The sequence below is a fragment of the Sinohyriopsis cumingii genome, chromosome 2 (assembly GCF_028554795.1).
Source record: "Sinohyriopsis cumingii isolate HCF-2022 chromosome 2, ASM2855479v2, whole genome shotgun sequence".
Lineage (NCBI taxonomy): Eukaryota > Metazoa > Mollusca > Bivalvia > Unionida > Unionidae > Sinohyriopsis > Sinohyriopsis cumingii.
In genome coordinates, this window is record NC_142962.1 from 60,171,714 (window position 1) to 60,198,872 (window position 27,159).

At 34.2% G+C, this 27,159-nt stretch overlaps 1 protein-coding gene across 7 annotated transcripts in view; it reads right to left on the minus strand.

Annotated features, from left to right (window-relative positions):
• Positions 1–27,159, minus strand: part of LOC149804996 (lysosomal cobalamin transporter ABCD4-like) — a 103,199-nt gene that overhangs the window by 26,299 nt on the left and 49,741 nt on the right. For 6 of the 7 annotated variants that reach the window (XR_016417369.1, XR_016417365.1, XR_016417368.1 and 3 more), the window contains exons 11-16: positions 19,307–19,473; positions 18,172–18,282; positions 13,034–13,125; positions 5,925–5,967; positions 1,544–1,646; positions 816–892 (exon numbers count right to left, since the gene is read on the minus strand). Coding sequence is in view for 3 of the 7 variants with exons in the window: in XM_089946393.1 (XP_089802519.1) it covers positions 816–892; positions 1,544–1,646; positions 5,925–5,967; positions 13,034–13,125; positions 18,172–18,282; positions 19,307–19,473 (593 nt within the window). In the remaining 4 variants the exon portion in view is untranslated. The remainder of the gene's footprint in view (positions 1–815; positions 893–1,543; positions 1,647–5,924; positions 5,968–13,033; positions 13,126–18,171; positions 18,283–19,306; positions 19,474–27,159) is intronic. The other variant, XM_089946387.1, reaches the window with a different exon arrangement.

Genomic DNA, 27,159 nt, shown 5'->3' on the forward strand with positions numbered 1-27,159 from the left:
AAAATGCATCCCTTCACAAAAAGTTTCATAATTCAAGGTAAAAAATATGTATGCAGGATGCAAAAACAACCTGAGCAGATACTAACACTTGACAGAAAACAATGTCAGAACCCTTAGTGCCCTCCACAGGAGGTAGATGCTATGGAAACCCATTCCAAATTGCTGCCAGGGCCTACGAAGCTGAAACAGTGTTTGAGAAGTGAGGTTGTATACAATGTACATGTTTTTATCTGTGCAGGTGCTGATATCAATGCCAGAAGTGGCACAATAGCTTCCCTTAACTTCTAAGAGCCAAAGTTATTGCTCAAAAGTTTATTTTTGTTGATGTTGCATTATTCTTTTTGGTACTGTTTACACAATGGACTCTCAATAGCTAGCGTAAACAGAATTCCTGGTTTGTTTAATGAAAAATATAATACAGGAATTGTATATGGACATGTTATAATAATTAATGGAAGGCAACTTGATAGCATTTGGGTCATTCTACATTTCAGGTCCACATCTGGTAATGTGTATTATTCTCCCCACATTTTATATGTTTGGCAATGACTGGGTTTGCAGACCTGTCAATAATGCTGGTTTGAAATGTGGAATTCAGACCGGATCAGTATGGAAAGTCATGATATATAAAACAAAGGAAACCATGGCAGGGGAAAAGAAGTGCAGGAACTGGACAAGAACATATTTTCCATTTGCTCAGGTGGTAGGAGATTCATGTGGCATTAGTGAGTTCCCAGGTTTTAAATCCAAGTACAACCACCCATGTATCTTCCCTATGCTCTAGTTACAACTGGGTTATACAGTATCAAACTCACCTGCAAATCTGGGTTTGTGATAAAAAAGCCTGACAAAGGAAAGTCTCTGCATCTCACCTGGAGATAGCTCATCATACCTGTCAAATCAAAAACATACAATTTAGCAAAGTCATGCTTACATGTTTTTATTAAGTGGAAGATTATTGATACATGAAAATTAAATTAAAATGACCTGAAATGGGGATTTGGGGTTGTTTGAATAAGTCCATAATGGTATAATCCAGCTGAGAACTTCCATTTTGTATCACTCTACTTTTCTAAAATGTTCAAGGAAAGATCTAATTACTAATAGATACAAATTCTTACTAAACGGCTACATTTTTAAAAACATTGTTAATACTTCTTTTTAGACAATTACATGATTAACAGCAAAGACAACAAGGGAATTATTTAAGCATGCTTCCTTTTACTCTAAATTATTGTGTACTTCCTGTGTGTAGATAGAATATTATGCTTCTTTGTTTGTCTTTTATAGCATATGGCTAAAATTTTGTGATTTCATTTCTGAATTTTTTTTTACATCATCAGAATCAATTAAACTTACCCTGCAATAATTAAAAAAAAAGTTATGCTTCACCATTTTTTATTACAAAAATGTAAAAACTGCAAAAATCATTCATGTATATTTTGCAATACAATTAATCAACAAAACTGAAAGGATAAGATTCCATATAAATGAAATGAATTGTCTGTACATGTGTCTCTATGCATTAAAAATGTTTGCCTACCAATTCCAGTCTACCACAACATCTATCCCTCCTAGTCTTTGGAGTAGATGTGACAGTCCCACAGCATCTAAATACCTGTACATCAGGTCATCATCACCACACACTGAAACACAGAAATCAATTATTCCAATACTGTGAATCACTTTAAACTGTGGCTATCAAAATTTCATGTTATGACTAGAAAATACATATTCATGGGTGCTTAATTCTGTGGATTTGTCAGTTTAGAATAAAAAAAAAAAATAAAACTACTCAGTGACGATGAATATGTCTTTATGAAAGATAAGACACACATTTACTCCATGCATTTTTAAATAACTGCATTAATTAGGTTAATTAGTGTCACGTCGCCCCTCATGGATGGGCGACGGATTCAGGAAGGATTCATCTTGTCATCAGCTTTTGGTTCACTTGAGGATATACTATCATATTCTATGGGAATGATCTTATTCTACGGGTGCAAATAATGAATAGAGGCATCAAATGAAGGTAACATTATTTAATTACAGAAAAGATGAGCCAAGCAACTCAAGTGACTTACGTGAAATGTTTGTGAAATTATAGCATGACTAACATGATGAAATGCAATATATTATGATCTAATATAATGTTAGTGTAAGCTGAATCTGTTAGTAGAACACAAGTTTGTTTATAAAACTTGTTAACATAAGTTATGACTAACAGGAAACAGCAAGGAATTACATATGCTTTTCTAACTGAAAGTACCTTTAAATACAGATGTACAGAGCTGAAGCATGCAAGTGCATGAGAATGCAGCGTGTCAAGCAACTAATTAGCAATAAAGACTAAAATACTCATGTGTATCTTGTTATTTCTTATATGCAGGGTTGACATGGTTAGTAGTGAGTCATGCAAACTATTGGTGTTCAATATTTTCTAATTTATTCTTTATTCATTCATGGGGGTGGGAATAACAGAAATAAAATAACCTAATCTGGGTTCAAGGTTTACTATTGTTGGTGCACCATAGTCTTTGGTGCTCAATATATCTAAGGTTTGAGTGCATCTGCACCCAAAACATATGGTTCTGGTTCACAGTTTCAGGTTTGGGTGCAAGAGTGCACAAGCATATCTGGTTTACTGCCTCTATGATTTATTACCCATCTTGGTGCAATGGTGTGGTCACAAGCAGACAACAAAGTTCTATTTACTGAATTTCACACAAAAAGTGTAAATTCTATAAAAGAAATAAAGTATCAATATAATGTTTGTGAATTTAGAATAATAAATTATAGGTGCACTGAATATAAATAGAGTTGTTATATGCAGATGTAGGTTATTTACGTTCTACTTAAATTCCAAAAGAAATAAGTTTAAAACATGTAATTTTACTAAAGTCACAAAATAACATTCTGCTGGTGTTATTTTATGCAATGAAATTAGTTAGACAACTTAAACATTTTTTTTTTTACCATATCCACATCTGATTTTCAGGTTGGTTGAGCCATTTTGTATTTAGTGCCTTTGATAAAGACTGGAAAGTGACAAAGGTCATAGTAGTAGTTGTTAAATTAACATCATGTTCGCCTGCTAGGGCATGTACGACGATTTGTGCCAGCACAGCTGTTTATTTATTTACTCATAGGGCCTTCAATTAGTGCCTCATCCCCCAGGCATTTATGTATTTATAGAACACTAATTAGGCCATCAGGTTGTAGGACTAATAAGTCCTTAATGACCTGATTGAAGGGCCGTCATGAGTGGGAATGGACCCAACACACACTCACGTTCAAAGACGAAAAGGTCGTGAACGCTGACCTCTTTTATACTATTATTATTGACCAACCAGGATTTAGTACTTGCAATCAGGCAAGAAAGAATTACTGACCAATCAAAATCAAGCATCAAATATTCTAAGCTGAAAGTGACATAATCGTATAAACATGAAGACCCAAGAACACGAGACATGCTAAAGAATTAATTCTACAGATTTCCACATGAATGATTAGAAATAAAATGCAACTACACAAGGCGTCATACTTTTAAAATGTAAGTAGGCAAGCCGTGTGATCAAAATGTCAAATCAGTTCAAATTACGTTTTTTCCAATATATGTCGACAACACATTGTAGCGGTAATACATGAATGGAAGTTCAAATCACGTCTACCAAAATAAGTCTACGTATCTGTGAATTAAAACTGGGACATTTTAAGCATAACAAGTACATATAACTAATATGGTCATTCGTAGTTGCATGAAATAGCTCACTTCATGAACAAGATATATATTACGATGGTGCAGTGAACAAGAAATGCTATGCTGTAAACATGCTAAAGATGACGCTGTTGATTTAAACCAGATATACTGGCATAACATTAGGCAAATTATTAATTGCTAATACTTTGCATGAATTCTGAGATCTAAATCAGATAATAAGCTAACACAATTTTGCATACTAGCTTGATTCCACTACTTGTATTAAGAATTTTCTTTCAGTGCTGTTAAAGGACACTAGCAAAAAATAAGGTTCTCGACATTTAGGGATAGGGTGCTAAAACAAAGCCAATGACAGCAAACCAAGCCTCTTCAAAACAAAGCTTCTGTCTTTTCCATATGTAAACAGCTGTGTTAAAACTAAGCTTTACTATTTCAGCTATCACAATACCACTGAGAGTCATCAAAAAGCAGTAAACTAAAAAAGCAGTATTGTTCTTTGATATTTTCAAAGCAGATGCTTGGGATAAGCTGATCTTTCATTTAAGGGAAGATGGCATCATACCACTGTGTGCATTAAATGCAAGCAACCCTGGATTTATCTGTCATGGTCCAGGCTATTGCTCAGATAAATAAATGTTGTTTCAGATAAGGTCTCAACTGGCTTGAAGACATACCTCCTGTAGGCAACTGACACAAAGCACAATGAATTATCTCAACACAAGACAAACTGAATTATCTCCGTACATGACAAAGTGGATTATCTCCGCACATGACAAAGTGAATTATCTCCACATATTATGAAGTGGATTATCTCCACATATGACAAAGTGGATTATCTTCATATATGACAAAGTGCCACTCTGGATCCATTAGAATAAAATGGGCTTGGAGAAAGTGGGATTGATCTGAAAATTGTTACAGCAACTGAGGCAGCTCAAAAAGCACTTGAGATATTGCCTGTTGCTATTGCTGGCCATGTTCAAGCAGCTCAATCACCACCCCAGCAACCTCCTCAACCAAAACCTGAAGTTCAACCACAACCTCTGCCAAGTGTCAAAACAAAGAAAAAAGATGAATTCTATTCAGCTGCCAGATGTATGAAACATGCTCTTAAAAATGTATTTTTGTATTCCATCTACTTCATGATATTGTGAATAGTAATTGTGATCAACAAACTTAAAAATGTATTTTTGTATTCCATCTACTTCATGGTATTGTGAATAGTAATTGTGATCAACAAACTTAAAAATGTATTTTTGTATTCCATCCACTTCATGGTATTGTGAATAGTAATTGTGATCAACAAACTTAAAAATGTAGTGAAAACATTTCAGATAATTTATGAAATGGCTAATCAGACACAGTAATTGACATATAATTTTCTTAACTTTAATACTTAATGTTTCACAAATGTTTCCCGATTTCATTGAATTTCATACAGTTTTTGTGAGTGTTCATTATTATATACAGATATATTTTTTTATTATTTCAATTTTACAAAATTTCATCCCACCCCTGCCAAAAAAATAAGGAGAAATCTCAAAATACAATATACTAAAAACAAATTTTGAAATTTGGCTCCCATGGTGGCCATACTGGATGTTAGATAAACATCATTTTCATTTAAGTCAAAAATAGATATCACAAGAAGTCAATAAACAGAACTGTTGTTGCCAGTGGAGAAATACCAAAATATACTAGCTTATATGTCTTGTCCAACTGTAAACAATATAGACCCTGATCTGTCATCACATGATATGCTTGCAGATCGGGGTCTTTGTTGTTCGTTTTATTGATTACTCCTAAGAAACTGCACAAATTCAGATTTGTTGCTGCATTATGCGACGAAAGATTTGGGTCTATGCAGTTGGACCCGACTAGTGTAAGGTACGCTTGTGTCACATTTCAACATTCATTTCTTAAACTTTATTTTTAACAAAGGGCAAATTACTCAGTCAGAATTAATTTCAATGCAGGACTTTGGATAACGCAAGAGTATACATAAAGCTCATACCAGGAATAGAAATTTTAAGTTATAAAACAATGTGTATTGAAGCTGCTTTTTGTTTAATGTAATTCTATAAATATTGATACACTAACTCTCTCATTTTAATTTTGAGATGTGGCAACTTGATGGATTTGTTGATAATAGAGTAAGTTGAAAGAACAAATGAGTTAACAATTTCAAAATAATTCAACTTACAAGTTTCCTCTTTTTCTTCTTGGCCTTTCAGTGGAAACAAGACCTAAACACGAGAGGTCATTTCAAGTTATTCAACTGCCATTAATATTAGTAAGCAAATGAAAAAGTATTTTACATCCAAGTTTTCCATCAATAGCAGTTTATAGCTAATTATTATGCTAATTATACATGAAATAAAAAATGTATGATCGTATCATAATCACTAAAAAGGATGTGACTGTTATACCTTCTTTAAATTTATTATTAGTTATTGTTCTCATTATGCAAGCATTCCTACTTGGGAAGTGCAGGTGTTTAATAATGCTGTTTATTCCATAAAAAAATGTAGTTCATTTTAATCATGTAACCTGTCACTACTGCACAGCTTTACCCTTTCTGACCAAAAATCCTATTTTGAAGATGTTTGAACATGTATACTGACCCAGTCTGGCTCCGTGTTATTGCATGTGCACATGCAATAGCACTTCATTCTCTTCTGGGACCTTGACTAATGAAGGACATTACAGCAGGGTGGTCTGAGGTCCCATAATAGTGACAAGTATTATATCACTGAAATTAGTTTTCCCTACAAAAATACATTTAATATCAGTATTAAGTTACCTGTCACTATTGTATAACTGAATTTGTCAGGAAGGCGGTTGATGGCCTCCATTGAAACAAAATTACTCATCTTAAGGATGTGTCAACTGCTGCTAAATAAGAGTAGGTTGGGTCACTGTCTGTGTTGCAACTATTGGACCAAGAGAAAATATACCATAGCTCTGGTTTGATAAAGATCAAACATAAAAGGAGGGAAAAGGTCATACACAACTGCTAAAATGAAGCTTTCTTTATGGTCCCCGATGATGAATGACTGAGAAAGACCCAAACGAAATGTCTCTCTCTCTGAGTGACTGATAAGCTCTCTTGATAATGAGTGCAATCCATCTAGTGGTGGTGGAAGCTGAAATAACAGTTGAGCTCTTTAAGGGAAGGGAAAAGACGATTCCTACCCTTCCTCTGAAGATGCTAAATAGAACTTAGGTGCCCTAACTGGGCAAAGGAGTCTATCCCAATCATCCCCAGCACAGACTCTGACTGGGGATCTCTATGAGAGATGTAATTACTGATGGAAGTTTGCTTGTTTGCAAGAAAGCCTGGCTGACATAAAAGGGAAACAGCATCATAATTTCCATTAAGAGTAAACATCCCTTCTCTACAAAGAGGGCATGTAGTTCATTTCTTCCATATGATGAAGCTGGAGCTAGAAAATTGATAGTTTTAAGAGTAACATTTTTTAACAAAGCTTCACTTAAAGATTTATCCCAAACCAAAATAAATATCTGTTAGCTTGTGCAAGCTTGCACAAGCATGGCGCCATTTCTGGTCATTTTCTCACTAACATCTGCAAGCTCACACTTCTTGGAAGATTGCACAATTCTCAAACTTATGAAAAGCACAATTTTCCACATATTTCCAGACCCCATTTCTTACATAACTTTTGTTGATTGCATATTATATGCATATAAACAGCAAATAACTTTTAAACAATTTCAGATAGCAAATGTACAAGAAATAATTTTATGCCAAAGAGGACCTCAGTTAATTTACTAATGCTGATTATTTAATTTCCAGCAATTACACTGTTATATTTAATATTACCAAATTTAAATATTTTTTAATGTGGTAAATATCAAAACTTATAATAATAAAAATAAAATTAATAACAATAAACAACTCCATTATTTACAGATGCAAGACAAGTAAATGAATATGATTTTATTTCCTGTTAATATATATTTCCATACAATATCAATACTCAAATAATGAGAACCTTTTTACCAAAAAAGGTGGAAAAAAGCCATTATTGATAAAACTCCATTGTTCTGAAGCTTTTGCTTATCATCTGTATATTATGTGTCCCTGTTGTTATTACTGTAATTGTTTCTGTGAATAGTGTGAAATACCATATATACTTGCATATAAGCCGACCCCCCAAACTGAACAGCTATAAACACTAAAAAGTGCATGACCCACGTATAAGCCGACCCACAACTCCGAGACATCACAAGATGCATGCAGTAAGTTCTAAATGCATTTATTTAGGCAAACTTGTATTAACAAAAATTACACGTATATTTGGCATGTATGATTATTAAAAAGAAATGGCACAAACCTTTTTGAAAAATAATTTATGTAATTTTCTGTTTTCTTATTGTTTCTGCCTAGTTTTCATATGTGTATAACTTGATCGAACAATGATAAGAACTGAGCATTCATGGGTTGCTGTAACACTACCTCTCCCTTTTGACTCAATTATTGTTTGTTTATGCATTATTGCATTGGACATTTTATATCAGTAAATACATCTTTATTTCAATTTAAATATATATTTGTCTAAATTATAATATGGATGAGTTTGAGATATTATCCTCAATTAAGATTAAACCTCCTGAATATAGATTTGATTTTGATAGAAGAACCCCTGACCCAGTAAGACAAGCTCTGGTTGATCCGACGGAAACTCTGATTGAAAGTATTCATGATGCCAAGAAAGAATTTTGCGACAATGGTGCATCTCACGTGTGGTCAACATTTAGAATCATGTGCAATAACGAAGTCATCGATGCTACAATGAACGACCAACAAGCAGCGACAATTATTAATTATCTCGACAATCAAAAATATTTTTTCAGAGTAAAGTTTATTATGGAAGTAGACGATACTTGGATTATCAGTGACAAACGTGACCCTGTCCTTCATAATGAAAAAATCGCTGTATTAAGTAAAACTTCCAAACCAGGAATGTTGACTGGTAATTACGAACCGTATTATGAATGAGCATATCCTGTAACCACGGTTATTTATGCAATATATCCGCTGAATGATAAACCCAGCATTCATGATCTAAAACCGATGAAGTTGTTAAGGCTAAATTCTGTAGCTGAACGAGTAACAGAACATTTTACAATTTTGACTTGAGGAAATGGTAAATTAGATAAAAGATGTAAAACAATAAATGATTGGGCAGAAATAGTTAAAGATACCAGAGCGTCCATTAAAGACATTACTGAGCTAGGAAAGAAATTAAAATTTCCAGTAATGGCAAAAACGATAACCGGAGAGATTTTGTATGAATCGAAGTATAAATCAAAAGGAGCTTCATTTGAAATTATTGATCATAATGCGCATGCATGGACTAATGTAGTAACAATATTTCCATGAAATCGAATTGTTAGGAGATATATTTGATTTTATCAAAGAAACAAGTAAGAACAATCCTGTATCAGTATGGTTATTGCAGAGTTCCGATGATGGAAACTATGATCAGTTTGTACGACCTAATGGAAATATTTATCACACTGAATCTCTCCATGAAGAAATGAAAGATATTACGTCGAAATATACCTTTGACAATGTTATGCATAAAAAGTTACTCAGTAATTGTTTTACGATTCCATCAGTCGCGACTCATGTTGCTAGATAGAAAAATCTGTGGAAGCCTATGAGGTTTGATTTTCTCAATGATATAATATCGAGTTGTGTCGAATACAGACACGGTGGATTATGGAATACCAGACACGATTATAATGATGTTATCATGGTTGATATGGTTGCATGTTATCCCGGAAATTTTCTTGGAATGGAAGAGTGTTCTAAGTATTTTGAGTGATTTGGACATCCAACACACAAGATGACCAGAGCATCAATAAATGGAAAATTACCAGATTTTGACCTGACTGTATTCGCTTGTATCGAGTATTTAAGTTTGCCAAAGATCTTCATTTGATTTGTTATGTCTGGTTTGGTAAACATATTTCAGAAAAAATGTGGGCACCAACAGTATTATTATGGTATATGCTCAATGTAAAAATACTGATATCATTGTTTGCAAGTGAAGCAATTATATCATATCGTCTGCAGAAAGAAGTTTGGTTACCACAACAAAAGAAATATTCTGAAAATGAAAATCCTGATATGACTGATCTAAGAATAAAATCGCAAAAGATCTTGGCAGAAAAATAATTGGTAAATTCATCCCAGGGAGGATCATATGATCCTAAATGACAGTGTACAAGATTAATTATAGATGATGCTGAACTCGATTTTATAATTGCTGATACAATAAATAGAAACACATTTATAAGTCGAATGTTAATTTATCAGACGGAAATAAATTGGATACAATTGTGAGTTATACTGATGGTGAGTCACTGCAGTTTACTCATTTAAGAGCTTCACTGCTCACATACATTTTGATAAATCTATTATCTATGATAAATAAAGTTTCTGAATTTGCTGTCAGAGTCGCTATGGATTCATTTTATATCAATAAAAAAAAATAGAGGATTGCCAGAACAACTAGATATTGGCACTTATGCATAATGGGGTGAATGGAGAATAAAACAAGAAAATTTACTTAATTATTCTCAATCCGCCGACACTGAAATTAAGGATATTTATTACCAAAAAAATCAAATATTAAAATTGTCATCTGCGCCATCGGTATATGATCCTGTGACCAGAAATAAGACTGTTTATCTCAATGGGCCTCGTGGTTCTGGTAAAACAACTCATGTGATTGTATTATTTCGGAATTTTGATATAGGTGTATTAACATCTACAAACAGACTTGCAAGAGAAATGAAAGAATGAAATATTAAATCATGCACTTATCACAAATTCATTCGATGGAACGAAGATAAATGGATGCATGAATGAATGGGTGAGAAATATATTCCAAGGATTATTGCTTGGGATGAAACATGCACCGTTCCATTAGAAATGTTAAAAATATTTCTTGATTGGTTATCGACAAAAAATACTGCTGTAATAATGTGTGGCAATAATGGTCAACCACCGCCTTTTGTTGGATTCTCTCCACATAAATGGCTGAAAAAACTTGTGGATTATAGTGAAGAAATAACTGATGATCATACAGCGCTTGATCCAGAATTAAGAGAGTTTAAGAAATTAATCAGACTACAATCAAATAAAGTTCACTGAAATAATGCGTGAAATAATTTCAGAAACTCCTATAAACATTTTTTGGAATTTATGGAGACCAGCTGATTTGATAGTTGCAAGTAGAAAGATAGTTCGTGATACACTTCAACAACAATTATTTTTGTTGCATAAAGAAAATTTTTCAGATCAACCTGTACCATTGTGTTATCGACCAGCATATACGTGACAACAAAATACTCAAGTTGATATACCAGGCTCCTTGACAGAGTCAAGGAAACAAAATCTTGTGTTAAATGATATTGTTGTACTTCCTGTCAGTGTTATTGAGAGCTCGTTAACTATGGACAAAAAAGTCTGTGGACTCTAGGATACTCAATGACCATTCATCACAAGGATTAACCATCTCTGATACAAATGTTTGGATCGTCGATGATTGTATCAAATGGTCAAACTTAGTTTATCTCACAGTGTCTCAAGTCAGAAGAATATCTCAGCAGATGTTTTCCTGCTGGGTATCTAGCCCATGGAGCTCCAGGTAATTTTCCCAGTGAAGCTGCGATATCACCACCTGTCTTCATACAACACAAAATAAATTTATATTTATTTGTATCACATTTCACACACTTGCCTGTAAGTGCAGATCTTTTATTTTTTGTTATTATTGTTAATCCACTGGTGGGAGTGGATGCTCTACATCAAACACAATATAAATCCATATTATTTAATATATTTGTATAACACGGATGCCAGTGATTTCACAGTGACACAAAAGCAAGAGCCAGTAAAACATCATCCAGCGATACCAAATTCTATCAAAGCAATTATCAAAGGTCCATCTGGGTCTGGTAAAATGCAATTATTACTTAATCTGATAATGAGATGGCTCAAATGAGAAAAGTTGTATTTAGTAGCTCCGTCAGTTGATTTTAATAAAAATGCAAAATTGCTGGACGAGGACGGCAATGATATTATTGATTTTATCACCAATATTGATGAAGCTCCATCTGTAGATGACCTCAATGGATTTATTAATAATCTCATAGTATACGATGATGTGGTGCTGGACAAACAATCAAATCCAGCTTGGATATGTTCTCGAGGAAGACATAAAAACACTGATGTTATATATGCTACTCAGCGATATACACAAATATCTAAAGTGGTCAGAGATAACTGCAATATTTTAGTTGTGTTTAATGGAGTCAATACACATACTCTGTGAAATATTCACTTAGTGTAGTGGGGATATGGACATGATTAATCTACTCCACACGGATTTATAACAATAAAATTACATAATCCTCGATCGCAATATCGTTTAGGTCTTGAAAAAATCTTTGGTTGAGAGATTGATATAATAATGATTTACTTACACAATACAGCAGCAGAGAGGATGCAACCACAAATGAGTGTCACAGTGGGTAAACAAAAACACACACAAATTTTGAAAAACACAAACAACAAAGAGAGAGTAACAAAATAAACTAACCCAATTAGAGAAACTCTCAGTTTTTGTTAGAGGATTCGGTTTGACATTGTTGACTTTTTATTTTCGTTTTTCGTAGAAAGCTTTATTTTTCATAAATGGACCTTCCAGCAAGTGGTCTGTTCATCCTCTCTGCTGCTAAATGTGATCCCAGTATGACAGCACAACAAACAATACAGTCTGATTCAACACTCGCAATTAGGCTACCAAATGTATTTACATAATGGTGCCACTGCATGTACATTGTAGGTTTGAACATATACTGAATGAAGTACATTCCGCTGAATGAAGGACATCCATTGGAGTCAAATCATGGGCACCACTGCACTTAACTTTAATGATATCTCCAAAATACAATAACAAAGTTTCAGAAAAAGTGCTCTGAAAATTATGCAAATATCATAAAAGCTGAGTTGGAGTTTGCTTTGATGTATAAGTGACCTTACACAATACCTGTCAGCTCTTACGCTGGGAGCAAATTTTCCAGAAGGACAGAATCTGGGAGGTAGTGGAAGTAAACTCCTAAATGTTAATGTAATTAGGTACTGCATATGACATAAAAAAGTATTTCATAATTTTCTCAAACTATCTGGGAACCATTTGTAATAGGTTGATTTATTTTAAAGACAAACATTTCAGGATAAAACATACTAAATCATGCAAAGTACCTTCATACCTGTTGTCTAAGAGATCCATCCGTGAAATAAGGCTTTTGAGGAAGGAAGAGAAGAGTATGGGGGCCCAGGTTTATGCTGTGATCTACACTGCCTGAAAATGATAAATAAAGTGTACATTTATTCTGCTTGTCCAGGCCAAGATCATCATCTTCTAATGTTGCAAAACATTTCATTTCCTAATGTACATTAGATTTGTTAGTGGTTCTTCTTAATATTTTTTAAACCAGAGAACACTAAATATCAAATCTGACTTGTGTCTTCCTATGGTACAGTCTCAAAGCAAATTTGGTTTTAATCCATGAAGTCCTTCAAAAGTTAACCAGAAATTCAAGAGCAAAGTTCTAATCAAACTGGGGACACAACCCCCATCCCCACCCCAAATGTTGCCAGAAAATGGCGAAAGTCAAATTTAACCTAAGTCTTTTACATTTGGTGCTTCTTGCCAAATCTGGTTTAAATTCATAAAGTCTTGAAAAAGTTACTGAGTGGAAATGAAGAGTAAAGACTAATGTCAATCAAGGGACATAACTTTCTTACAATTTTTCCAGAAAATAATCAATATAAAGAGCTTATTAATTCAAAGTTATTTAACAAAAAGACCACTGAATGGCAAAGTCCTACTTGCTCCAAGTCCAAACAAGAATCAGAATTCTTTAAACATTTGCTGGAATTAATAATCTCGGACTATTTAATGTGAAGTTTCACATAAAATGTAATATCAATTCATTAATTCCTTCTAATGTTACTAAGCAGAAATGAATGGAGGGTCAAAGTTAAACTGGCTGTAATTCCATAAAAACTGGCCAGCGCAGTGAACACTAACTTGACCATGTAAAGTGTTATACTAAATTTGATTTCAGTCCAAGAGCCCATCAAAAGTTACCGAGCAGAAACCAAATTTGACATGAAAGGTTGGGACTGATGGGCATGGATAGTACTTTATACAACATTCATAAATGTGAAGATATTAAGTGGGCAAAATACTCATTTAAAGAGTTTTATTTTTATTTATAGGTAACACTAATTAATTTCTTTATATATTTCCTTCACTCTTCTATATTTAGCAAGAATTCCAGTGCATTACTAAAGGCTAGGCACTTAATTTGACACAACAACAAAATTTGCATAAGTTACTGTATGTTACATTTTCATGAAGAAATGCTTTTGTGTAAATTATGTTACTCCTGTAATACTTACCTGATCATGTTACATTAGGATAACTTTCTTTGCTACCTACAAATCCAAATGTTAGTTTACCACAAAGTTGATATGTGTGGGAGGGGCATTCCTTTTGAATTCAGGACTTTATTACAGCATCACCTTTCACATTTTTCCAGGCAAATACAGTAAAAGTGTCTAATACGGGCCGATTCTAAGGATGTGCTGTCACATACACAGGGAGTGGTTACTATCTGTGCAGGTACCAATGGCCAAATGAAGTTTAGTTCTCTCCTACACAAGGCCAGGTCTCATAGACATAATACTGGAGAAACTGATTTGGGCATGACATCCAAGTGATTCTACTATTTCTCAAACAAAGATATTATTATTTAATTCCAAGCTCATGGAAATTTCACGCAATTTGTACTCTGAGATTTTCACAGCATATCTGTTTCTGAGAGAGGTCAGTGCATGCAGATTTTATAACTCACTTTAACCAAGTGACTAGCACTTGTGGTGTTATGTCTTCCTTGAGAGCAGAAAAAGCCTTGTCTGGTCATTTTTATATGTTCTCTGTACACTTCAGATAATATCTGAGAGCACATACAGGATACTGAAGCTTCACCTCTATCAATCAAGGAGAGAGGGCAAACAGTTATTTGCTGACTGTCTAGTGGTGGCAACCCATTTTTCACAATAAAACCAGGCTGTTGTCATTAGGACTACTGATCCATCAGGACAGAACTGCATGTAGTTTGGGTCCATGAAGACAACACGTGGCTCAATGACTGCATGTAGTTTGGGTCCATGAAGACAACATGTGGCTCAATGACTGCATGTAGTTTGGGTCCATGAAGACAACATGTGGCTCAATGACTGCATGTAGTTTGGGTCCATGAAGACAACATGTGGCTCAATGACTGCATGTAGTTTGGGTCCATGAAGACAACACGTGGCTCAATGACTACATGTAGTTTGGGTCCAAGAAGACAACATGTGGCTCAATGACTGCATGTAGTTTGGGTCCATGACGACAACATGTGGCTCAATGACTGCATGTAGTTTGGGTCCATGAAGACAACATGTGGCTCAATGACTGCATGTAGTTTGGGTCCATGAAGACAACATGTGGCTCAATGATTGCATGCTGAGGCAAGCACTATCAAAAAGCAAATCTTATATTATAGCTGATTGATGGATGAAGAAGGAGACTTGAAATTAGATGGATTAAGCCATGTCAATACCCAGGGGAGATTCTATTAGAGAACAACATAAGTGAGCATGGTATGGATAGATCAAAATTGGACAGCAAGTCAGAAAGGTCCCTGTTGTGTCCAATAGTTTCATCCATGATATGAGAACATGCCCGAGATCAATGGCCAGTATATCTTTAATGAGATGGGGGCTAACTTTCATATCTTCATAGAGAAGAAAGAAGTTGGCCAGCTGAGGAATGGAGACAGAAGAGTGGTCTAAAATCACTGATGTAACACCAGTCATTAAAAATCTGTCAATTCCATTCTTATACATCCGGAATAAAAGGCTTTCTAGCTATTGTAATCCTCTCCACAAATGAGGTTTCAAAAACCATTTTGTGCAAGGCATCTCTGATATGAGCCAGGCATGAAGGAAGAGTTTGATTGGATGTTGATAAAACTGGGGTGACTTGGGCAACTTCAGCAGGGTAGGGGTCAATGTAACTTTCCTGGGTATGTCTGTTGACAGGACAATCTGTTCACTGATCCAGGATTTGTCCCACTGTAGAGGGGCAATCAGAATTATCTGGTAGTTGGTAGCCCGCAATTTCTGAACTACTTTCAGAATCAAAAATGAGGAAACAAAAAGAATCACATTCCCTCCCAGCAGACTGATAAAGCATTGATGATCCATACTTCAGGGTCTGGAAAAAGGGTTAATTTGTTGTTTTACCACATCACAAAATGATCTATCATCAGGTGGCCCCACTGGGAGCAGACTCGACTCAATGTGGAAGGATGGAGACACCACTCTGTATGAAGCAAACATTAAGCCATCCTGGTATGTGGCAGACCTGAATATTTACCTGGCAATGGGTACAACGCTGAGGGTAATCTAATATAGTGCAAAGATCCAATGATTTTCTCCCTCCATGTCTGAGGAGGTACATGACAACTATCAAATTATCTGATAGTATCAAGACTGTTTGTCTGTGTACATGTTCCATCCAAGTGTTGGTGGCATTGAGAATGGCTTTCATTTCCATGAGGAAAATGTTTTCACTTGCCACTGATCATCATAATGTCTGGTAACAAGTCTGCTCCCCAATCCAAACAGACTGTTCAAATTGTTACTTGCAGATGTGGATTGTTGAGGGGTATTCCTGCTGTGAGCCTTTTCCTGTCTTGCCATTGAAGAAGGAAGTTTCTGATTTGGGTCAAGATGGTAGAAGTGCCATTTGTAATTGATGGATGTAAATGTGCTTGGGTTGAAAATTCTACTGCCACACTGAATAGGCCAAGGAGTTGAAGAAACTCCTTCACCAAGATAAATGTTTTGTTTCAAATCCTCTCCAATGCATGAACATGTTTCTGATGTGTTTAGGAAGGAGATTTATGAGACTGAGGTGCATGAGAAACACCATACTATGATAGATAAAATGTTGAGAGGGTCTGACTTCTTGATATTTATCATCTACACTAGACTTTGGATGAGGGCAAGAAGGTTGTTCATGTCTTGGACCGAAACCAAACTTACTTAGTGTTTTGAATGAAGTCATCCAGTTACAATGCCATCACTGTGGAGGAGGTCATCCTGAAATATAGTTTTTGAATAACTTGCTTTACAACTCGAGTTGTTTTAAATTCCTATTTTTAATACATCTTATAATGTTCAGCTAGGTTTTTTTGGGGGGTGGGGGGCAACCCTCTTCTGATCTTTTCAAACCATTAGAGTTTTTCCCACCTTCCAAACTGTAGTTGTACCTGTAGACTTAGTGTACTTGTCCAAGGTGAATGCTATTCATTACAGTTTTTAAGTTTTTGTGTGTTTTCTTTAATTAAGTATTTCTGGGGTAGCTTGTATGGGTTGTGCCTGTGCACTTTCTCATATTATATATTTTTGTTTGTTTTCCTTAATTAAGTATTTTTGGGGGGTAACTTGTATGGATTGTGCCTGAGTGCTTTCTCATACTGTATTTTTTTAATTGTATGTTTTGGGTCCTTTCGGATCTTCTATTTTTAATAAATTTTTCATTTCCACAACTGTCAGTGGCCTACCAAATAGACGTATTTAATTCTTTTACATTCTAGTGTCTACATATGAATGATTTGAATGCAATATCATCAGATAGAGCAATATTATCACAGGGTCTTCTCGTGACACAAGAGTAGTGTGCCAATTTTTCGTTATATATGGTAATGAAACAGCCATTCAGATATTCAAATTTGCTAAAATTAAATTGTAAAGTTTTGTTTTTAATTTACTGATTCTCTAGAAATTCAATGCAACACATAAGTAGATTACAATGGATTACTATAAGTGGATTACTAAGGATTGATATAAGTGGATCACCATGGATTACTGTAAGTGGATTACTATGGGTTGATATAAGTGGATTACTAAGGATTACTATAAGTGCATTACTATAGATTGATATAAGTGGACTACTAAGGATTATTATAAATGGATTACCGTGGATTGATATAATGGATTACTATGGATTACTATAAGTGGATTACTATGGATTACTAAGGATTACTATAAGCAGATTGCTATGGATTGATATAAGTGGATTACTATGGATTACTATAAGTGAATTAGCATGGACTACTAGAAGTGGATTACTATGGAATGATATAAGTGAATTACTAAGGATTACTGTAACTGGGTTACTATGCATTGATATAAGTGGATTACTATGGACTGATATAAGTGGATTACTATGGATTATTGTAAGTGGACTATTATGGATTGATATAAGTTGATCACTAAGGATTACCTCGAGATATAGGCCAAATTCCACTGATGACTCGGAGAAGGGAACTTTTACCACAACCACTGTCTCCAGTGACCAGGATGTAAACTCCTGTTTCCAGCTGGAAACACAGGTCTAAATATTGAAAACAAAGAATTAAAAACAATGTTTTGAAATGTAAACTTTGTGATGATTAAGGAAATAAGTGAAATTATTTTAAAAGGACTGGTGATGCAGGAAACCCGTTTAAACAGTAATTATAATAACATGTTAATATCTCAAAAGACAACACTTTAAATGACATAACAGTTCTAACAGTTCAATACAAGAACTAAATAAATTGGCAAGAACTATATTCTTTAAAATCTGATGGATTTAGCGATAACACAAAACTAACTTATGACACCAGACAGAGTTTTGATCATCATGATGCTCATTATGCCTTTCAGAAGTTGTCAAATAGCTTCATGACCACGACTAATCCAGGATGGGTTCAATGATATGTCCAAGTGAGTGTTCACATAGAGTGATTAATTACTATCATTTCAAAAGTGAAAAAAGCATTCTGAACTTGGTTGAAATGCAACAGAAACCAAATTAATGTTGTTGTTGTTATAGGGTTTAACGCCATTTTTCAGCACAAGACAGGCTATATAAGGCGGCCAGTATTAATGGTGGAGGAACAACGCGGGAAAACCCAGAAAGAACCATCGACCCACAAGAAGCTACCAGCAAGCTTTCCAACATACCCACATTGGCCTAGCCCAGGACTCATACCCATGCAGACTGAGATGAGATGGCAGTGATCCGTAACTGTGAGCACTTTAGACCACTCGGCCACTCAGGGCCCCCCAAATTTATGACGAACATAATTAATATTTACTTACACTGAATCTGTTGAGTGATTACTTATTTAACCATAAAGGTTTCTCAGAGTACAAGTATGGTTGAAAGTTTTTTTCTGCATTCTTCAAAACAAAGGCTGTCTATGAGATTTAAAACAGGTTGCAAAGAACATTTAGTTCAAGAGGGCCTAAATATGACAAGGTTCATAATTTTTTCATGCATAAAAGGGCAAGAACAAAAAACAAATAAAAATACATGGTCAAATATGATTAGCACATTTCTATTTAAATTCTCATTAATTACCAGTACTAACCTTTACATAGATAATGCTCAGACTCTGGAACTTTGAAGAACACATCACGTGCTCTAAAAGCAGCAATCTTCTTCTGTTCTTCAGTTGGTTGTGACATTTCATCTGCTGTGTTAGTTGCCTCTCCTCTGCCATTATGTGGATTAGTATTAAGACTGATGAGAGGTTGCCTGGAAACAAGTGAGATGGCCAGGAGATGGACGTGTACAAAGCGGATATACTGCATGCCAGGAGGCAAGGGAGACAAGCAAGAAATAATCTCTGTAACAACCCATGCAAAGTACAAGCTTTTTACTCTAGCTCTAAGAAACAATTTGACCAAATGACAAAATCAAACCATACTTTGAAGATGCCAGTAACTTTCTGTAAATCATAAAATATTCTTGCAATTAAAATTGAACAGTATAGTGACAAAAATGATTTTTGTAATTCGTATTAGACCACCACACAGCTATTTAAGTAAATACGATATCTACATATTTAGTTACATGACTAAATTCACAAAAATGTTTTGCCAAAAAGCTCTAGATAAGGATTTATTACATTTCTAATTTATGCCTTGGACTGGAACCAAATTTACTTTTAAGAATTTGAATCTTGTTTGAGAACAATGCAGAATACAGTGAAGAGGTTCAACCATTGACCAGTCTAGTTCCAGAAGGTAAATTTTTAATTTTTTTTAAATTTTGGTTGTCGCATGTGATTGAAACAGTATCTGTAGTCTTTAGTCACTTCAAGACAGTGGATTAATGTCCATTTCTTTTTTAAATGCCTGAATTCTTTTCAAAAGAGAAAAGCAACACAATGTTTTGAAATGTATTTTATAATGTGTTTCATTTACCTCAACATTTCAAACTTGAATTATTTGAAATAGGTGATCCTATGTAACATGTTACTGTCATACCTTGCTAGTTTAAGACTGGAAAACTGGAATTTATTTTATGCTAAATACAATTTCTGAACACAAACTTGTTCTAAATTTCATCTTTGTTACACAGTATCTGGTTTTAACTTATCACTAGTGAGTTTGATCGGATTCAGGTCAGACCAACTGTATTGTTAGTTGTACCAAGTTTTGATCCTGAAATGGTATGGCCAGTTTGGTATAGTTAGTTAACCAAGTCTTAATCTTCAAACTTCTAATGATGCCTTTTTTAATGCATCAAGCATCTTAGTGATCAAGACTAATCCAAGGTGCATTCAATTACATGGGTCATTTTTAGGGTGTTTTTTCAGAACGAATACCAACTATCACTTCAACAATGCAAAATCACCCAGAACTTGTGCAGGTAGCCTAACTGTTACCTCTGCAACACACCATCATAAAATATGGAATATGCTTATAGCGTGAGCAGTAAATACTGAAAACCTTGGATTAAATGCATACAATTACATTGTTTTGCATAATTTGAATGCATGCAAATATTTGTGTGTGTTTTCAGTCACTTTGTCTACATAAAATATGCAGATTTTCTCCTTAATATCTAGAGCTCTGAAAGCCTCTGAAAATTTGTTGATTTACAGAAAGCCTAAGAAGAGATAGAACCAAATGATGCAGAACCTGTCAAACTACCACCGAGAGATGCAAGATTAAATTCCAGGCATAATCAAGATACAAAGGCTAGATAAGCTGCAAGCAGGATATACAAGAGAATCAAAATGTTATAGCTGTTATAGCATGTGTTTACAAATATACCTGAAACTGAAATGTCAACAGTAAAGAAAAATGTAGTAACTATTGGGAAGGAAGGGAGCAGGGGTAACACTAAAATTATAATACTTAGCTGTCACCTGAAAAACCCTCAACCATGCCATATGCACCATCAAGAAAGTTCATTGAACACGTTCTTAAAAAAAGTCTAACTACCTGTCATAGGGAAAGGAAGAGGGCATCCAGAAGTAAAATTAAGAATAAAAACCTAAAATTAGTTTTGCCACTGCAAAAAACTACATTTGATACCAGTAATATGTTTACCAATCACTACTGTAAACATAATTTGTAAGGAGGGAATTTGTAGACCTCAATCAAAATATGCTTACTTGAAGGAGGAGTGTCTATTGCTGCTAAAGACCAGCAGGTTGGGCCACCGTTTGTGCTGCACATATTGGGCAGAGAGAAAAATACCCTGCCTCTGGTTTTATAAGGACCAAAGTAGAAGGTTTTAAGTGATCATGTAATATCCTCCAGGTATGAATGATTGCAAAAGGCCCAAAAAGCAGCGAGAGCATTACTCTGTGGGCTTTAATTCTCGTGGTCTTTAATTCTCATAAATTACAGTCTCAAAAGTTTTCTTGACAGTGAGCGAAATACATCTCAAGGTGGTGGATACGGAAATTAACTGAGCCCTTTATGGGAAGTAAGATGCCAAATAAAACTCAAGTGACCTAACTCTGCAAAGAAGTCCATCCTGATCAATGCCAGCACAGATGTGACTGAGAGTGGTATCTCAATTGGAGATGGCAGTACTGAAGGAGGTTAAGTTTTCTGTAAGAAAAGTTTGCTGACATAAAAGGGAAACAGTTGTAATTAACATGTGAACTTTCCTCCTCTCTAGAGAGGGCATGATAGCCACTTTTCTCTGCGCTGAATTAAAGCATGTACTACATGGTTCTGCTGTTAGTCAAAATTCTTGTCACAAAGAGCAAAATTCATAAGGATTAGAACCAGTATACAAATATAAATACTGAAAAAATTATTTATATAGAGCACTCAGTTTTTAACTAGTCGACATGTGTCACTTTTGCTAAATGAACGTGAACTGGAATTCTGCAATGTGTATAATCATGTGCTCAGAATGCTGTATTCCCGTATAAAATTTTTAGGCAGATTCTGCTTGGATTTTAGGTGGATTCAGGGTGTATTCTGCCTGAAGTTTAGGTGGATTTAGGGTGTATTCTGCCTGGATTTTAGGTGGATTCAGGGTGTTTTAGGTGGATTCAGGGTGTATCCTGCCTGGATTTTGGGTGGATTTAGGGTGTATTCTGCTTGGATTTTAGGTCGATTCAGTGTGTATTCTGCCTGGATTTTAGGGTGGATTCAGGATGTATTCTGCCTGGATTTTAGGTAGATTCAGGGTGTATTCTGCCTGGATTTTAGGGTGGATTCAAGGTGTATTCTGCCTGGATTTTAGGTGGATTCAGGATGTATTCTGCCTGAAAACTCCAAATTTTAATCGGACTTTAAGCATACTGTTTTTTATATTCCTCCTAAAGAATAACTGTTACGTGGAAAAGTTCTGATTATCCAGTTCATTTTCCTACTGTAAGACTAATTTTAGACTTAGACTGATTTTATCAAAAGATCTACCAGGATAGATAAATCTTTGGACTTGGAAAATTTGGTGCAAAGGCAGATTTTAAACTTCATCTGATGTTTACTCTTAAAAATAAGTTTTTTTGCTTCCTATTAAAATACGCTCTACAAAAATCATACCCTAGTGAAAATGTGACTGGAATTTTAGTGAAATCGCAGTGAAAATTTTGTGACATTCACTCAAATGCCCTTTTTAAAACTACAATTATGGTATTGTGCCAAATATCAGTGAAATTTCAGACATCTTACCAAAATTTCTGAAAACATCAGTGAAATTTTGTGATTGAAATTTCAATGCGATTTTGCCAAAATTCTGAAAATATAGTGATATTTTGTGATTGTAATATCACTGACATTTCAATAAAACTATCAATAAGATATAGCAACATTTATTTTTTGTTTCTTGTACAATTTGAATGATTTTCAGCAAAATTTATATTTCCTATTTCTGATAGCTGTAATTTTATTGATCATTTTGGGAACAATAACTTCTTTTCACATCTTGTTATGTTTCTTTTTCAAATTTGTATTGTTGTTGTTGTTGTATTTGTTTAACTTCAGTTGGATTTAAGTGCCCTTAAATAAAATTGTTTTTTTTATTTTAAAGCAGAATTTCACTTTTTTCCTGACCTGAATATCTGATTTTCCTCGATATTGACCCATTTTTTTAATATTGTGTCTGAAACTTTATATATAACTTTATGGTCTATTCCATTCCACAACGAGCTTTCTAATAAGTATTTGTTCCATATATTATTGAACAGATGATCATTGTAAAGAGCTTTCTGATTGGTCAAAAGTTTGTACTTGCCCAATGAATCTTCGCATAACAGAAACTAATGGGAATGACCATGCTTGCCAAACATAACCATTCAAATTTTTGAGTGGGATACAAGTTTGAATAACTATTTGAAAAATGTGTGGCAATGAGAATAGCTTAACAGCAAAGCCGATGGGAACGTAATTGGTCAATCTGTACGAAAACTAAACACCAGGCCTAGTATTTTGCTATTTGTACCATAAAGAGCTTTACAGCAATGGTTAATGTGCTAAATACGACAAGGAATTGAAGCAGGATGATTTTGAAGTTTGATAACTCTGAAATGATTAACTTCCAGAATTTAAGGAGGGACAATGTATTGTTGAGGTTGTTGCCAGAGACCCATGTCTATCAAAGAAAGTCATCTTTGCAGAGTTTTCTTGGCCCACAAGTAGAATCATCCTTCAATATCATGAGTGGTATTATTGTTTATATTATCAAAATATTCTAGCTGTGTGAGAACTTAGTGTAAAATAAGTGTCATTATATCATGATAAACGTTTGTCATGGCTGCTTGTGGAACAAGGACTACCATATTTGCCAGCCTATAAGATGATACTTTTCAACCAGAAAATCTTAGCTTCGTTTTATACTCTGAATTGATTTATATATGGATTATGTCATCCATATCATTTTATCATATTTTTTGTAGGGAAAATAATTCTCCAAGATTAGGAAAAATAATGTGTAAAATATATTTCATTTCAGGGAAGAGATCATGTATGAACAAATATAGGTTCCCACATTTAGTTATTTAAATAATTACATGATCGTCAGTATTAAAAATTAACATAGATCAGATGTAATTTTGCTAAAGCATCATGCACTTATAATGTATGCTGTTTGTAATATATGTTGTTTAAATTTAATTACATATATGTGCATTAGAATTTACAAGTCAGAAGATGAAATACCATGACAAAGACATATTCCATCAATTTTCTTCTTGCACCTAATGATCAAATAATCTGTATGCCCCATTGAGAGAGACAGACAGACAGAGATATATTCATGATTGTAAATCTGTATTTTTCACTTACCTGATCACTGATTTTACTTGTGTACAAGTGCAGTACTATATTCCATTATCAATTAATGCCACCAGTTCTTCTACTTATTGTTTCCACTTCCATTATTACAAGAATGACGTGGCTTTGTAGTGGTATTTACATGCTAATATGCTATGGCTGTATTCAGTCATTCCAAGAAGACACCTGTCTGAGGTCAAGATTCTGCAGACCAGATCAGATTAGTGAGGCTACCAATAGGGAAATGAGGCAACCAATAGGTATGACAAATACTGTACCATATAGTTAAAGGAAATGCCAGGTGGTTACTATTGTAACTTTCTCAGCCAGCAACATTTTTTAACTTGTCAACAGAACTGACAATTATAAGTACACATGGCATGAGCAAAGATCAAAAATAGTTGCCGCTTAAGTGCAGGAAGAGTAAATGCACTTTAAACAAAATCTTAATTGTAGGAAATGGAGAGATCATGATACTTGCAAAGAAAATTATACAGCATGCAAAATGGTCATTATTGGGATTTAAACTAATGGAGACTATATGGATATAACTATTGTGAATATTTAAACCCTGAAGGAGTATGGTATATATTTTCACAGTTTAAATTTACTGTTTGATTTAATAATGTTTTCTCTCTTTGACTTTTGTCAAGTAGTAAATGCACTGCCTGTTTTCAACAACACAAAGGCAATAAGTATAAAAAAAATAAAAAAATAATTACGAAGAGCTGAACTCTCTCTCTCTCTCTCTCTCTCTCTCTCTCTCATATATCGGTCCATATTTAATTTTGATCATGATAAGTAAAACAAAAATGCAATTTAATACATATGCATCCTTCTCTCAGTATCTCTCTTCCCCTACCCCCAACCCCCCTGAAAATGCATTTTAGTATTAATGATACAATTTCTCTATTGATGGTAATCTGAAATAGTATACAGAGATACTTTTAATATTTATGAAACCAGAAGTTATTTTAATTTAATTCAACACAGCATCCTGAGTTTTATCCTATCTGTAACTCAATACATTTTCGGGTCAGCATCATTATATGTAGCTAAAAGTACATACATTTAAAATACTTCTTATGAAACAAATTAGGTACTTTTAGTTACATTTAATGATCCTGACTGGAAAGGTTACAAAATTGCAGGTAGGAAAAAATTTGCAATACTGTGTGGAACGAAGTAAAAAACACAATCTGAGGTGTTGATTTGGCCTCATCTTATACTCAGATCGACTTATATAAGGATGAATGATGGAAAATTTGCCAAATTTGCTGATCCAACTTATATTCTGCATCAACTTAAAGGCTGGCAAATACGATAATTCAAGCTACCACAACAGCATCATAGTTTGTACATAATCAAAAATCAAGTCTGTAGTACAACTCCCATATCTCTTGGATGTCATACAATTATAACAGCTGTTCAATTTTTTTTCATGCACACTGAAATTTTACCCTGGTTAATAAAGTCCTGTTTAATTCATATCAGTTATTTATTTAAAACCTTTGGAAATGTCTGTGAAAAATGACTTAAACTTCAGTAAACTAGTAACTATATAATGGTCAAAATGTTAGTGAAAACTCACCAAAATTTTAGCAAACTCTCACAAAACTTTCAATGAAATGTTCAAGATCTCGCCAAAACTTCAGTGAAAGTTATGGCCCAAAATATTTTGAAATCTCATGATAATTTCAGTGAAAGTTTTGGTCAGAATTTTTGTGAAACATCCCAGATATTTTAATGAAATCTCACCAAAATTTCAATGAAAGTTTTAGTCAAAATTTTTATGAAATCTCACCAAATTATTCAGTGAAGTGAAAAAGACTTAAATGATACTATCATGGATCAGGTTTTGTTTGCAAGAAAGAAAATGAGGACAAGGAAAACAAATCTTTTTTGATAATGTCTGTCAAAATAAAATTTATGATCCATTTTAAACATTACTGTGAATATTTATCATTGATTACCATTAGACAATTTAACAGAAACCTGAAGCAGATGTTTTATTGGATGATTTTTATGTAGACATTTTAGGCAGCCATTTTTTAGACAGAAACCTTAGGCAAATTTTTGTTTCAGGTGGAAATTTCTGGCACGATTTTTTCTGGAGGAATTCAATTTCAAGTGAAAATCCTACATGGATTTTTTGTTTAAGCAGAATCTTAGGACAAATAATCTGCATTTTTTGCATAAAATTCTGCCAGAAATCCACATATAGTCCACTTGAAATTTGCCTAAGCTTCATCAAGTTTATGGTTTAGCAGAAAACACTTATGAAACCCATCCAAAATTCACCTTAAGTCTGTCTGGAAAATTATGTACAGGATTTTAGGTGCATTTTTATTTCAGGTAGAAATCTTAAAACAGATTCTTTTTATTTAAGTGGAATATTAGGACAACTAAATTGCATATTTCGCCTAAAATTAAACCTTGAATCCACCTGAATTCTGCTTGAAATTTGCCAAAGCTTCCTTAATATGAGCAGTTATGGTTTAGGCAGAAAGCATGTAAAAAAACACCTCTGAAAGTCTTTTTTTCCTAAAGTTGGTAAAGCAGTGTTGATTTGTCTTTTTGTCTGATCTGGCATGTTGTTAAGTTTAAAAAGATCCATCTGCTCTAGCATTTTCCATAATATAACATCAACAACTCATGCCGTAAAGCAACATATGGCACAATTTTCTTCAAAAGT